The 16108-nt window shown below is 38.9% G+C and overlaps 1 protein-coding gene across 1 annotated transcript; it reads right to left on the bottom strand.

Moving 5' to 3' along the window:
- Positions 1-822: 822 nt before the first annotated feature.
- On the bottom strand, positions 823-15683 carry laptm4b (lysosomal protein transmembrane 4 beta). Its single transcript, XM_084919465.1, has 7 exons — positions 15382-15683; positions 13955-14072; positions 9154-9227; positions 8937-9059; positions 8598-8696; positions 6908-7003; positions 823-3523 (listed from the first exon to the last, which is right to left on the bottom strand). Exons 1-7 carry the CDS (start codon positions 15472-15474, stop codon positions 3449-3451), a joined length of 678 nt encoding a protein of 225 aa, XP_084775591.1. The 5' UTR covers positions 15475-15683; the 3' UTR covers positions 823-3448.
- Positions 15684-16108: the final 425 nt, after the last annotated feature.

The raw sequence follows: 16108 nt of genomic DNA, 5'->3' as shown, positions 1-16108 counted from the left end.
AGCATGTTAAATGGACTCCCACCTCACCAAAAAAAAAAAAAAAAAAAAAAAGCCCATTACACTGGGCTCCCATTCATCACAGTATATAAAACTAGTTTGAGCTCCTCCCGTTAAAGCCAACTTTATTCTGATTGGCTGCTCTCTGTAAACAGATGGCCACTGACATCAATCAGAGCCAAGAGGAGAGAGAAACAGTTTAAAACCCAGTGCAGAGATTATTTTCAAACAGGGTGAGCTCATTATTCACAACTGTGAAAAAAGCTTCTACAAATGTATGTCTGACAGAAAATATGAAAGTAAGGAGAATCTTAAAATGTTTAATTTAATTTCAATCCCTGTCTCTCACCAACGTGGCTGAATGTAGGTATGATAATACTCATTGTATCAGGTCACATGATAAACTGCACAGGTATTGGTCTAATGTATTATCAGAATGAAGATATTAGGTTTGAAACTAGAGATGGACTAATGTTTCTCATTCTAGGGTTTCCTGCTAGATGAATAACAATAACTAACAAGTAAGAGACTGTGTGTATGCCGAAGGGAAGAGCATCTTACTACAAGAGGTTGGGGAGCATAAGCTGGTTATTGGAGGATGGCATAGGGTACTATTTGACTTAGGCTGGGGACCCTGTTTAAACTATTTAGAGCCTGATATCTCTATTATTATAATTTTTGGTTGTAAAAGTGCTTTCTGTGGTGCTTTTACTTTAGGTGAAAACCAATCAACACTTCCTGGAAAAAGAAGAAATTAAGTTAAAGCATAACAGCTCCTCTATAAATAATTTCCCCCTTGAAAACAGACTCAAATTCAGCATGGACTAGATGTTTTAGCTTTTTTATTATTCAGAATTAAAGACGTGAGCTCATGCAGATCCAACAAGAAAAGAGAGGAGAACAGTCTCATAGTGACTAATAAAAAAAGAGCCATCAGCCATCCACTGGTCCAGACACTGTCCAAGCATTAAAGCCTGCAAAACTCAGCAGAAATTCTCCAGACTCATGAAAATGTTCACCTCTGCAACTTTGCAGACAGATCACACAACAAAGATGGAAAACACAAAAACAACCACAGATACAGCAGTTTTCAGTGAGCGCACACTGAGTTTAAAGTGCAATTTCATGTTCAGCTTTGTTGGATTTGCAGAAGCAGCGGCCATAATTCACACAGACAAGGATGAGGACAGAGGGGTTGACACACGGCTACACTGTGGACTACAGTATTAGTATCAAATAGAACAAAACTACTTCATGGTGCACATACAGCTGTGGTCAGACGTTTACACACACTCATCTTGAACATGAATGTTAGGTTAAGTTTTGGCTTTTATAATGATATATTTGAGCTGTTGTTTTTCCAGGGAAGAATGATTATACAGCTTAACTCAGTAAAGCTCTAAGGAGAATTGTAGATTTGCACAAGTTAAAATTGTCACACAGTTGGGTTGTTCCAACAGGGCAATGACCCTAAACACACATGGATAGAGCAGGACAACCTTAAACTTATGGAATGGCCTTCCCACAGCTCTGACCCCAACCCTATTGGAAATCTATGGACTACAGTTAAAAGTTGGTTCCATACCAGGAAACCAACCAATTTAAATTAATTTTCCTGCCAAGAAGAGTGGTCAAATATCCAGCCAGAATTATGCCAGAGGCTTACTGTTGTCTAACAAAAGCGTCTAGTTGAGGTAGCACTTGCTAAGGGACATTTAACCAAATATTAGTGCGGCTGTATGTATACATATGAGGCTGTGAGAAAATTCAAAATAAATTGTGCATCTAGTTCTTGTATTTTTAAAGTAACTAAAGATGTATGTTGTGCAATCATTCCACCCCAGATAAAGAAGAGTTCAAAGAAATCATTAAAAGCCCAAAGGTACCAGGCCATTCTAAGTAGATGCAAACTTCTGACCACATCTGTATTTCCAAGCCTAACAAGTTGGTGAATGCACTGTTGCATAGACTGAATAATAAAATGTAATTCATGTAAACTGATTAAATACATTATATACTGTCTACTGACTGTTTTCCTAAACGGTTCTTGACAAAGGACAAGCATTTGCACTGTTTAACTAGCGTCATATAATGTATACTGATTTTGTGTTATTATGCTGAACTACTGCTTTACAGTCCCATCCAATGTTTTCATTTCAAGAAAGTCACCAACGCACGAAACATCTCATCGCCGCATGGGAAAACTAAATGTTACGACACATACATGACCTAGGAGTTACATGATAATGTCACACGCAGGCAAGCGCACATAAAAATGTAAACACACACATAGAATCTGCATGTGCAGCAGCATGTCACAGAATATTTATAGGAAATGCCCTCAGCCCAGCTAAGTTAGCTCAACTAAAAAGATCAGCTCACACACCATGATCCATGTACAAAAAACAAAGACGCAGTCGATGCTGTTGCAGCCAAAACTCGACCACAACACAAGACAGATGGGAACATTTCCACATATTTATCATTATCATTACTCACACACGTTTCTATGTATTGGGTTTTTGTGTCAGATTTGTGCTAAGGTCTTCACTGGATTATCACAAACCTTTTCGATTTTGAACATGCGAAGGAGGCGGCGAGGAAGGCAAAATGGAATACTGGGATTTAAATCAACGGTGCGAACGGGGTTTACGCGGCCAGTTGATGGGTTATGGGTTCACATACTGTGGATACAAAAGGAAGACGAGTAATTAGCGGTCGCAAAACCTTTCTCGAAACACTTTCCCAGCGGGACGAGCAACATCAGCACGCCGGAGATATTTTATAAGAACAGGAGATCCTTTTAGTATTCGTGTGATTTCTCTCAGTTTTTACTGTGATACAAAAACGTCTTACAAAAATTACATTCAACTAAGGAAATTTTTCAATTTCTGAAAAAAGTGCTTTTGTATAACTAATAATGTAAGTTTCCTTCTCGCTATTTTTGTTGCTTTGTCTCTATTCAGGTAGTTTGTTTCTAGACAAAACACTGCAAAGGAGGTTCACAGTAATGTGGGTTAACAGTTGGTGGCCAAACCGTTGCACTTTTCACGTGAAGAAAAGTGCACATTAAGTCAGGTGATCAAGGCGTGCAGGAGTCACTTCCAAGGAACAGCAGCTACCCAGAGGATTGGCTGAATTAGTGTGGGCGGTGGGGGTTGTAGTCTGAAAGCTGATGTGATGCTGTCCTTGGAAGAGGACAAAGGGGACGAGAAGAGGGGGCATATGTCACAATAACCGGGAGGGTGGTGGTGGTGGAGGAGGGGGGTAGAGTTTATGGCAATACTGGCTCAGGTCGGCCTAATTTACTCTAAAGTTGGCAGGAATCCAAGCTGGACCAGCATCTAAGACATTGTTTTTCCAACACGATGCAGCCAGCATTGGAGTCCTACTGCTGTAAGGAGATGTGGTCGGAGGATTGGGGTACATAATCCAGCAGTGAGGGCATATCTCATGCCTCCATATACTGTGGGGGAGGCTCCTTCGGTGGGATGGCAACAGCTTCCTCGTATGGTGGCAGCAGAACCTGAAGTAAGAAAACAAAAGTAGCTGAGTTCCAAATAATCACTTAAAAACATGCTGGCACTCTTTGCTTTCACTTCCACTTGGCGAGTGCTTACACACAAGTTGGCAACATCCATACAAACTGTGAGCGACCACCTAAATGCTAGGTGGCCCATGCAAAGAGTTTTCAGGGCAGTATAGACTTCTCTCTGAACAATAAATACAGAAAGAAGCCTCACACAACCACTCACTAGCCAGTGGGGAATACATATTTTTCCCTAGCAAGCAGTGGGTACCAGGGGATCACTGACCAGTGTCTAGATCCTGTGTCAGTTGAGCTTTAGCAGCTGATTTCACAGCGACTGCCAGCAACATCTAGCAACCAGTTGACAAATACTCATTTTTTCCCTGGCAACTGGTGATTGTCAGGCGGTTGCTAATGGTCTCTAAGGCTGTGTGACCAGAGCCTGAAAGCGATGTGCTGGTACTGTCCAGAGCCTACATGTTGTACTCATTTACTGACAGCAGGGGGCCAAAAATGTGAACAACTGGTCCATGGGATGCTGTGTTTATGCTGTTGTTAATAGACAAAGAGCTTCATTGTAGTCAAACGAAGCTACAAACAATTAAAGCCGTTTACATTTAAAATGTACTGTAAATATTTCATATTGTACAGTTTGTAAAGGAAAGAGGAAAAAAAACTGAGGTACTCCATAAGAGGTCCAAGTGCGTTTATATACAACAAAACCAGAATATAACCCAAATATAAACATTTTGCTTCTATAAACTAAAATGCAGTGTAATAAGATTACTTTAAAGTGTTGAAACTGGACACTACTTTTGCAGATATTTAATTTCACCTGCTAAATATGCAACACGTTACACCATATCACATTGTAAAGTGGTATAGTTTCCTTTGGAGTTTTTCATCTCCATCCAATAGACCCTTATTCCATACCCATAGAAGACAAGCTGCAAGGATAGCACACACACAAACGCACACACAGGGCCCTGCTTTACAGGCCAGGCTGCACTCCTCTCTCTATCAGAGCTCCTTCTCTGTAAATGGTGTTATAAAACCAGTACTGCTGCTAATTCAGTGAAAGTGTGAGAAAAAAAGAAAAGAAAAAAAGAATACGCTCCGAGGGGATGGAACTGTGAAACAGCCAGGGATGGCCGGCAAACATATCACAGAGAGGGTTTGAAATAAAGCAGACAAGCAGACAATTATGTAACATGTCCAGAAGAAGGGGAAGGACAGAGGCATATAAAGAGAAGGGACAGAAAAAAATCCCAGAGAAAGAGAGAGAGAAACGACCCTTGTGCATTTTAATGGCATTTATATAAAAGCACTGCAGATAAACAGCTGGGTACTTGATGTTGGTGCTTGTAAAAAGCCATTTAGACACACCTCCAGCTCCATAACAGTAAAAATAGACGCAATGCTCCATTCAGCTGTGTGTGGACACAGGAAACGCAGCGATAAATCCACATCATTATTAAGGCCAACAAAAGCTATTTTAACCTCTTTATGTGACACAAATATTTGTTGAACTTAAACCATTTGTTTTCACATAGCTCTCTTATTGAAATTCACAATGCTTATGCTGCAGCCTTCAGGTTTTTCAGCTTTCAAGTCTTTCTTTTAAATTTATATTTAAATTTATTCTGAATAAATATTTGGATTTTTAGTCAACATTTATTCAACTATATACACAATGATAAATTAATACATTTATATATACACACAGAGATGTTTTGGTTTACATTAGCCAACTAAAGTGTTTCTTTTTAGATTTGTTTCTTGTATTTAATTAGATGTTTAGGTATATTCATACATTCACTGTGATTTTCACAGGATTTTCACTGATTTTATAAATAATAAATGAAGGAATCTCTGTACGTGTCTCTTTGTGTTGACCTTGACCTACTTCACATTTGCCAGGTGCGTTTCTGGGGACATAAAGAAATCTAATATCAAGGCATTGACTCTACATTTACCTGCTAATCCACTAGACCCGCTAAATTATTTTCTTTTTTCTTCGACTATATCTAAGAGTCAGTATAATTCTAGATTAAGTATTTTAAGTATCTTCTAATTTAATTCCACTGAAATAAACACAACTTGTTTCTCCACAGAGACAGTGGAGAGAGTGACTGGCACGTATCTGATAGTTGCTAAAAGGCCATATGATACACAATATGACTTCAGCCCCTGCTGGATTAGCTGCTGGGTGTGCAGTCTGTTTCACAAGGTGAAAAACGTCAGCAGCGTGCAGCAGGGCCATGGCGGCACAAGGACAAAGTGACAGATGAAGTGCTGCGTACTGAGACGACAGCGGCTGTGAGACAGATTAATGTCTTGTGTATCATCCTGGAGGATTACAAACGGACAAATGGAAACCGTGACTATGGTAAAGCCTTTCAAAAACCTTGTGAGTGATCGCTGAGGGGGGGCATGTGGAGTGGACTATACCCAACTCTAAAAAGCCAGCCAATCACACCTCAGGACAACCTACAGGGTCTACGATACAGTGTCCCATCACTGACTATATACAGCATAAACTAACATTAAAGAATTTAAATACAATTACTAGCCACTGTATAACCTGCAATGCAACTTAAGTACATAATGTGACACATGTAGACAATTTATACATTTTAACCAGAAAGCTCTTAATCACTTTAATTTCTCAATATAATAGCGCCTCACTGGTTAAACCTTACTATATAGTAATTATGTATTTATATAAAAAGTTGGCCTCTACAAGATTTTATGCTCAACACATACCAGCTCCAACTTTGAAAAAGTCAAATTTATCCAACAAAAATTCGGTCACTGCCGTATTTAAAGAAACATTTTCAACGTTCACTTTGGTGCTACTGTAAGTTGGTTTCATGTACAGCCAGCAAAAACATTTTAAGAGACAATAAGTTCACTTATGAATGGATCACAAGAAAACATCTAAATCTGAGGTTAAACAGTTACACTTTAAAATCTATAACCAGTAACCAATCTATAAACATTATTTTGTCCATATTATTATTTTGTTTATGTGTTTAAATCAAACTGACTTAGAGTTCTTTGATTTTTTTCATTCTGAATCTATGAAAAACTACTAAAATGCTCTTCTGTGAAGAGTTTATATTTTTATTGCAGCTAAATAATCCCTGATTATTGTCGAGACTAGAATTTAATATATTTTAGTGAAGTTAATGTGTCAAACAACGAGATGAAAGTGACTTTTCTAAGTATACACTTTTGCTAATATAATGAACAGAGAGCTTTCAAACCAAAGTGTAAAAATCAATGCTGTGCAAATGCAATAAAATGAAGTTCTGACAGCAGAAGGACTGTTAGTGTGTCCTTGAGGTGAGACGCTGGTGGGTGGCTAAGCGGACTCACCGTGGTGTCGTTTGTGGTGACATAAACCAGGACCTCCGTGGTTCCCCTGCCGCTCACATATCTGTAGCAGTTCCACACACAGCCGATCAGGTAGGCCTGTCACAGGAGGTGAGAGCAAACAACACACAATGACCTTTAGAAACACTCTTCATCATTACAGATGCTGCTTGCTGTGATCTCATCCATTTATCAACATTAGGCATGACGACGGCAGAGATGCATCATATTGCTGTTACAGACTGGTGACACATGGTGATTCAATTCAGCTGTTAAAAATTAAGACAGTTTTATGTTTGGACATTTTCCTGGATGTGCCTCTAACATTTGACCAAAAGCTTCTCTGAGCCTTTGCCTGCACTGAGGTTTGTTCAGCTTGGCAAAGGAAAAGGAGTTCCATTGTGTATGTGTGTGTGTATGTGAGCAGCCTGCTGAGTCCTCTGCCAGCAGTAAGAGCAACTAACAAGAAAGCCAAGCAGAGCATAGGCAATTACTTTAGCATCTTCTGAGCTGACCTCCTCAAAGAAAGCAACAATCTACATATATTTAAAATGCTGACAGCACAGCTAGCTCTACTCCTCGGGGATGTTTATTGGTTTTGTTCATCATTTTTTCTCTGCTCACTATTCAATATTTTTTTGGTTGTTTATGAGGAAAATAATGAGTAGTTGCACAGTGGCCTGGCAAAATCTGCAGTTAACTATCTTGTCCTTTTACTTTGTATGCCTCTTCTCTCTCTCTCTCTTTAGTCACAGAAACATTCATCCATTCACATTTCCTCTGCTGCTTCATCTTCAGCTCCTTTCTCCCTCCAGCTTTTCCTCTTCCTGCCTGTGACATTTATGCCAAATGCAGTCAAGTGGAGGATGTTGGCTTTAGCAGGGACTTTAGCAGGTGTTTGCTATGTTCTGACAGCTGAATGTGTCCTTGAGGACTCACATCTGGCGTCTTTCCAGCAGACTCACATATGATCTACATAGAAGGCAGCAGCTCATACATACTGCACATTCAACCCATTAATATAAATGAGTTTCAATCCATTTTTCTTGGCAAACGGCACAGATCTATAAGCTCTTTTTAAAGCAGGCTTTTTCAGGGAATAAGCAGCCAGACTATCCCACACACTGAAAGCTCAAGATTCTAAGACATGACATTTATAACTCTTTTGCATGCGAGTCCACTAGTGTGTCTTCCAGTGGCTGCTTCCTGTCATAAAATTCCGGCTCCGGCTTTGGATATCTGTCGAGAACACTTCTAATCTCAGTTTAGAAGGGAAACAACTTGATTTGATTGTACAGATGACTGCAACTTCATGCCCCATCTCGTCCAAGAGCCCCAGAGCATCGCTCCGCCTGGAAAATCATCCAAGCATTAAAGGAGAATTTGTTTGATGGGAGTTGGTTTCCTGCTGTCCCTGACCCGCTGCTCTCTGACTGTGTGATGAGCTCAAGAGGAGCATTTACAATAGCACATTCATTAAACATGCCATATGGTTGATTCTGCTATGAGATGAGCACAGTGTGAGACTTAATTGCCTTAATTACACTACAATGTGAGGAACAAATGATAAAAAAAAGGACGTTTCCAGAGTGAACAAATACTCAGTGAGTTTTCTGGAGTATTTGTTTTCTGTGTATTTGTACAGTTTTATACGAGATACAAAAGCAAGCTATGCTAGAATATTTATGCTTACCTTGAAGGACAGGATGCAGCCGATGAAGAGGAGGACTGCAAAGACTAGGCACATGTTGTTGGTGGACATGATATCCTCTTTGTATGGAAATGTCCCCGGCTGGAAGGGAAAGTGGGACAGGAGAAGATGAAATAAGTCAAATGTAAAAAGCAAAGAGAAATGTTGGACCTAAAACACACAACTGGCCCTTTAAAACATAAATAAAGAAATATAAAATAAAAAAAATCTCAGTTACTCAGTATATTAGCACCTAAGCTAATAACTAAGCATCTTAAATTCCCATTAAGATGAAGACAGTTGTTAAGGTGGATATTTTAGTTGGAATGAAACAGTCCTCACCAGCTGCTGGAGATAGTCCTGCACCGTGTTGGGGTAAACCACCACACTAATGGCTACCAGTGTATTAAGGGCAAAGTCAAAGATTTGGTAGCAGAAGAATGGAATGATCCAAGCAGCGTGTTGCTATAGAGGAGAGATTCAGATCAGATAAAAACACTCGGTTAGTTTTCCCAAGTTCAGATTTGTGCTTGAATGTCATTTGCTTTTGTTTGCTCACCTTGTAAGCACCGTATGTCGCCATGCCACATATAAGAATCATGAGTAGGGATATTGCAGTGGCTATGCAGATATCTGAGGAAAGACAAACATACAAAGCAATGGCATGAGAACATGTCACCTTTAATGCTTTCTCTGAAAGACATTGACATTGTACTCATTGGTGATCAGATCATTGACTGAAGAAATATAGGCTTTTTGTGTCTTCTACTTTACAATTAAGCGCTGATGGTATAATGGTTAGAAAATATATGAAAATTTTCTGTTTGAACTATACACACTGTGTTGAAAGGGGCAGATTAGCTTTGTTTGATTTTTGTAGGACTAGATTAGACCAGCTAATCAGAGTTCGTTTTTATCTGTAGGAGTTTTTGATGACTTATGTTTTGCTCCCACAATAAATCCTGCAATTAATAGGCAACGTTAATTACCCTGTGGCCTCATTAAAGTAAACTATCCACACTGCAATCCTTTAAAATTGACCATACAAAACAGTGACAGGTAAAAAAGTCACATTTATACATTTATAAATTATAAATAAATACCTGGCCTCACACCAAAATTTAGCTGGGAGACTTAAAAAAAAATTAAAAACATCATTGCATTTAATACTAATTTGGGTTGCTAGGAGTAAATTCAATTGTGAGTAATATTGCAGGTTAAAAAGAAATATTTATGTGTTAACACTCTTATAGACTCCTACACCTTTTCCAGGTTGTTTCCGTAAAATTTGTTTGGGGTGAAGGCTTTTCTGCTGAGGTGTGCTGGAATTGTTTAGATTAACATACAGGGAGTGCAGAATTATTAGGCAAATGAGTATTTTGTCCACATTATCCTCTTCATGCATGTTGTCTTACTCCAAGCTGTATAGGCTCGAAAGCCTACTACCAATTAAGCATATTAGGTGATGTGCATCTCTGTAATGAGAAGGGGTGTGGTCTAATGACATCAACACCCTATATCAGGTGTGCATAATTATTAGGCAACGTCCTTTCCTTTGGCAAAATGGGTCAAAAGAAGGACTTGACAGGCTCAGAAAAGTCAAAAATAGTGAGATATCTTGCAGAGGGATGCAGCAGTCTCAAAATTGCAAAGCTTCTGAAGCGTGATCATCGAACAATCAAGCGTTTCATTCAAAATAGTCAACAGGGTCGCAAGAAGCGTGTGGAAAAACCAAGGCGCAAAATAACTGCCCATGAACTGAGAAAAGTCAAGCGTGCAGCTGCCAAGATGCCACTTGCCACCAGTTTGGCCATATTTCAGAGCTGCAACATCACTGGAGTGCCCAAAAGCACAAGGTGTGCAATACTCAGAGACATGGCCAAGGTAAGAAAGGCTGAAAGACGACCACCACTGAACAAGACACAAGCTGAAACGTCAAGACTGGGCCAAGAAATATCTCAAGACTGATTTTTCTAAGGTTTTATGGACTGATGAAATGAGAGTGAGTCTTGATGGGCCAGATGGATGGGCCCGTGGCTGGATTGGTAAAGGGCAGAGAGCTCCAGTCCGACTCAGACGCCAGCAAGGTGGAGGTGGAGTACTGGTTTGGGCTGGTATCATCAAAGATGAGCTTGTGGGGCTTTTCGGGTTGAGGATGGAGTCAAGCTCAACTCCCAGTCCTACTGCCAGTTTCTGGAAGACACCTTCTTCAAGCAGTGGTACAGGAAGAAGTCTGCATCCTTCAAGAAAAACATGATTTTCATGCAGGACAATGCTCCATCACACGCGTCCAAGTACTCCACAGCGTGGCTGGCAAGAAAGGGTATAAAAGAAGAAAAACTAATGACATGGCCTCCTTGTTCACCTGATCTGAACCCCATTGAGAACCTGTGGTCCATCATCAAATGTGAGATTTACAAGGAGGGAAAACAGTACACCTCTCTGAACAGTGTCTGGGAGGCTGTGGTTGCTGCTGCACGCAATGTTGATGGTGAACAGATCAATACACTGACAGAATCCATGGATGGCAGGCTTTTGAGTGTCCTTGCAAAGAAAGGTGGCTATATTGGTCGCTGATTTGTTTTTGTTTTGTTTTTGAATGTCAGAAATGTATATTTGTGAATATGGAGATGTTATATTGGTTTCACTGGTAAAAATAAATAATTGAAATGGGTATATATTTGTTTTTTGTTAAGTTGCCTAATAATTATGCACAGTAATAGTCACCTGCACACACAGATATCCCCCTAAAATAGCTAAAACTAAAAACAAACTAAAAACTACTTCCAAAAACATTCAGCTTTGATATTAATGAGTTTTTTGGGTTCATTGAAAACATGGTTGTTGTTCAATAATAAAATTATTCCTCAAAAATACAACTTGCCTAATAATTCTGCACTCCCTGTATATTCATGTCATGAAATGTTGTCACGGTAAATGTTTTACAAAAGAAAATATTTCTGATATCCAATAATACAGATCAATGTTAATTATCATTCTTCCAGTGCACTATCAACGTAGCCAGACTCCTGTTCACTTTTCCTGCTACCTGAAGCCAACCCAACAAACAAGAGAACAAGTACACCTTTCAATACCAAGCATGACTCCAAACACCACAGATCACATGCTAGTATCTACATCACATACCCAAATACAGATCACAAAGCAATTCTAGATGCAAACTGGAGCAAATATGCTGATATAAAATATAATTTTTTTAAAAAGCACCTTAAGTAATTGCACCATCTTTAGCCCTCAATCTTCTTTGGACACAACACAATCAACATGTGGGTATCGTTATGCAAGAGCTGTCCTTCTCACGTTCACATTACAGCTGTGAGAATCCCTGATGCAACACTCGTCGCTATCAATGTAGCACTCAACAAACATCGCTAACATGTGGCCGAACCAGGATATCTGTGTGTATGTGATGGTGTGTAAGAAGGATCCCAGATCACTACTGGGAGAAGCTATACTGACTAATAAGAGCTTGTACTGACAGTGAACTATATTAGTTATTATTCCATAACTTCACAAGCTTCACCCTGGTAACACCCAGGAACAGAAGACATGCTTTTAAGCAACACAGACACAGAGGTTCTTACATACCACATATAAACAATAAACAATACACGCATACATAAACAGACTACCACTCTAACCAGTGCCACATAAGCTTTGTGAGAGGAGACTCTGTCAAGATGACCGTTTTAATCCGAAAGAGAATTAGAGCAGTCATTTTTAATCAGAGTAGCCGCTGACAGTATCTGTGGTGCTCCAGAGGCGACTGTGATGATGATAGCTGCTGGAGGGGAAGCACTGAAAATACACATGCACGCTGATTTGTTCTCTACGGTGCCCAGCTTACTCAGCTATGTCTGTGCTGAGAGCAGCGTTCTCAGAAACGAAGTGGTTGGCAGAAAGGACAGGTGATGCTACAGCTGCAGAAACACGTGGAGTTGCATGGACATGACAGTTGATTTTTAACGAACACCAGCATACATTCATATACTACTTTTAATGAGCTACGAAACTGATGCTGCTGATACATCTTCAGCATCGACTGATCATAATCATTCTTGGCTTCAACTTTGCAGAAATAAATGTTTAATTACATGTGTAAAACTACCGAAAACTGACTTGCTTCTAGCGCTGCCATCTAGCTTCTCAGGTAACATTTTCAGTTGAATCTCTCATGGAAAGAGATGAATTGAGTAAAGTAAACACCACACGGGTTTTCCTTTCTATTCCTTTATAGTTGTATAACTTAGTTAACCACTAACCAACCATCTTTTACTTGGTCAGAAATCACAGGAAATTCCTACAGACACAAAATATGAAATTCTGGGTCAATGTCAATACTGATATAGTCTATCGTTGTTGTTTTTAAGCACAAATATACAGCACTTTTTATACATCTTTGTAAAAGATTATCCTTCTCAGCTGCATATTTCTTTGAACCTGAGTATGCTATTTTTAATAAATGTATAGTATTCATTTTTTCTTATGTTGTAAATTTGCTCTGTACAATCTTCTTCTTTTTTAATGCTATATTCTTCACTTTTGTATGGCTCTGCATGCTCCATCTGTCTGTTACTTTGCTGCTGGAATATGTGAATTTCCCCATTGAGGGACAATAAAGGATATTTCTATTTCTATTCCATCTTGTTCTTATTTTTCAACAGGAGCAAATACAGACAATTTCAAAGTCTTTCAGCTCTTCATCACACTGTTTTCCAAAATTTAGTCAATGCAAAATTTACACAACAAATAAACATCTGTGCCTGCTTTTTTATTTGCTGATACATCACATTAGTTTGGCTATTTCCAGTCTGTTAAATAATGAGAGACAGACACATTAGCTTTTCTAGACATAAACCAATACATGCATAATCACTCTCTACAGGCTCATTCTGAATGAGAAAAAGTAAAAATCCACACAAGCGTTTTTGGTTCTACCCTTTCTGAATATGGCTGACAGCAAGAAATCCAATCAGTGAAATCCAATCTCTGAAGCACATGAACAGGCCCTAACACTCACTTCTAATATTCAGTGGTACATCTAGAACAACCAGAAATGTTTGCTTTAAAGTTGCAACCAACTTTTTTTTTTTTTTTAAATCTCCTATATATCCGCTAATAACTTTTTAAATTAATCAATCAGTTCCCTTGTGGATAAAATATCAGAAAATTGTCTTGTTTTATATAATCAACAGCCCCAAACACAAAGCCAATCACTTCACAACAGCAAATCCTTAAACTGGAAGAGCTAAAACAAGGCATGGGTTGACTTTGTGCAGTCTGAATGCTTCGCTGAGGACATTTATCTTTTAATAACGGGAGGATTAGCTGCAACTTACTCGCATCGTCCATGACGTCGATGTCAGTTCCCAGCTCGGAGCTGGTAAGGTGGTAGCGGTACTGAACTGGGTCATTAAGAGCTGACAGCAGGATAAGTAAGACCACCGCATTGATGAGCTGTGAGGACAGGAAAATCAATATTACAGTTGAACAGAAATGTGCAGTTAGTAATATAATTCAGATAATGTGACAGCTGATTAGTAATGATAAGTTAAGATGCACTGAGCGAGTCAGGCAACTATAAAATAACTCTCATTTTCCTGTTACACCTTCTTGTATTATTTATTAATGCAACTTGCACTACTCTCTTGCACAATATCAGTTTTTAAAAAATCTTTTCTTTAATTTAACCTCATTTTTATTTTGTAATCACCTTTGTATATATAAAAATATTTGCACTACCTCTACCTCACACTGTAAAGTCCTCCCTATGGATCTATGGGACTTATTTATTGTTTATTTATTGTAGACTGTACTATTGATTATTCTTTATCCTGCTCCTGTAACACAATAATTTCCCTTTTTGGATCAATTAAATATCTATTTATCTGTCCTGAATGAGGTATCATTTAGAGGTAGGACAAGGTGCAGATATATTTAGGAGACAGGTGTTCAAAAAGATAAAATGACTGGAATGACTGGTGACCAGTTTGACAATTGCCAGACAATAGAAAACAAGGCAATATATCTAAACTGCTTTCTCCCTCTTTCCTCATAATCATCACTGATTGTTAGAGCTCTAATGTTATGGGTAATTTAAGGAAAGTGGTATTGATGTACTGCTGAGCAGATCCAATACAACACACTGGAATTCAATACAACAGAAAACCATAGGACTGGGAGAACAAGCTCATCGGTCTTATGTCACCACTTTCACCTCATGTGAACACATCTCATGGAGGTTTTTGTTGCTTTTTATGGCCTTGTTGATCAGTAGTAGCTCAAAATAAGATAGGCTTATGAAGGTCGGGTATTTCACCAGTCTTACCGAACTATGTTTACGACTTTAAGTTATCCTTTCGGGTGGGAAATATCGGAGGCAAACTATATTTAACCGGGTAAACATGTGTAGAGATGGAAAAGGAGGCATCAACAGCCTAAAACTGTAAGCTTAGGATTAGCTTAGGAGGAAACACAAAAATAAAAAAGAAATGAATTTGTTAGACACTTTGTTTATATGCTTATATAGCCAAAAAACAACAAAAAAAACAACAGATGCTAAAGGTTATTTTGCTAACATTTTTTAATTAGTTCATACGCTGGCACCCTGTTTTTAACATAAGTGAAAAACATGGAAAACAGATGGGAGTTAGCTGTCTAATTTACGTGACTCGATATTTATTAAATATTTTTAGAATTTGTCCCACATATTCAGCCATATTCATTCACGTCTTGGACCTGACATGAGATGAAAAAAAGGACTTACCATATACCATATTCCCAAAATAATGGTGCCTGTTCGTACATGGCAGCAGAGGCAGCAGCTCGTCGAGTACCACCGGTCCCACGGCGAAATCATCTTTTTGTCCACACACTGAATTTCAGGTTATTTCATGAATGCCGTCGAAAACAACTGACTAGTCAAGGCTACGATAACCGAAAAAAGGTGGGAAAGATAACGTCTTCGTTGCTAGGACCGCCGCCACATCCAGCGTCTGTTTGAGGAGATGTTTCAGCAAGTGGGAAACACAGAAACAGAGCCGTTAATCTGGCTCACCCGGAGTCACGTGACCACAGGAGGATTTTTTTTTTTTTTGGCCGGGATGCAAACGCTTCATAATCACGAAATGTTTCAGCAGCTCTTTGTTTGTCCAGTTTTATCTTCCACGACACATATAGCTTAATTTTATTTCCTTTGTTAAAGCAACCAAAACGTTAAACAAAATAGTAGAAAAAAAGTAGAAAAAGCTCAACATTAAAAATAAGAACAAAACAATTCAACAGTTCAACGACCTTAAAAGTCAATATTTAGAACAGCCACGAACTCTCTTAGGCAAACCTTCTTTTCATGTCTTTAAGTAGTCTTTAGTAATAGTTCTCCAGGCTTCCCGAGGCTTTTTAAAGCTCTTCTACCTTTTCTTACCTTTTGTTACCTTTTTTGTCCCATACTGCTTCAATAATGTTGAGGTCTGGGCTTTGGGAAGGCCAATCCA

This window comes from Perissodus microlepis, chromosome 22 (assembly GCF_051167445.1).
Source record: "Perissodus microlepis isolate ML-2025 ecotype Zambia chromosome 22, ASM5116744v1, whole genome shotgun sequence".
Taxonomy (NCBI): domain Eukaryota; kingdom Metazoa; phylum Chordata; class Actinopteri; order Cichliformes; family Cichlidae; genus Perissodus; species Perissodus microlepis.
This window is presented reverse-complemented; position numbering and strand designations above follow the sequence as displayed.

Excerpts from the sequence above, each read along its gene's own strand:
- laptm4b (XM_084919465.1), bottom strand. The coding sequence starts at position 15,474 with ATGATTTCGCCGTGGGACCGGTGGTACTCGACGAGCTGCTGCCTCTGC. Across the intron at positions 9,228-13,954 it reads CGACGTCATGGACGATGCGA|ATATCTGCATAGCCACTGCA; the intron begins GTAAGTTGCAGC and ends GTCTTTCCTCAG. Across the intron at positions 8,697-8,936 it reads AGGACTATCTCCAGCAGCTG|CCGGGGACATTTCCATACAA; the intron begins GTGAGGACTGTT and ends TTTCCCTTCCAG.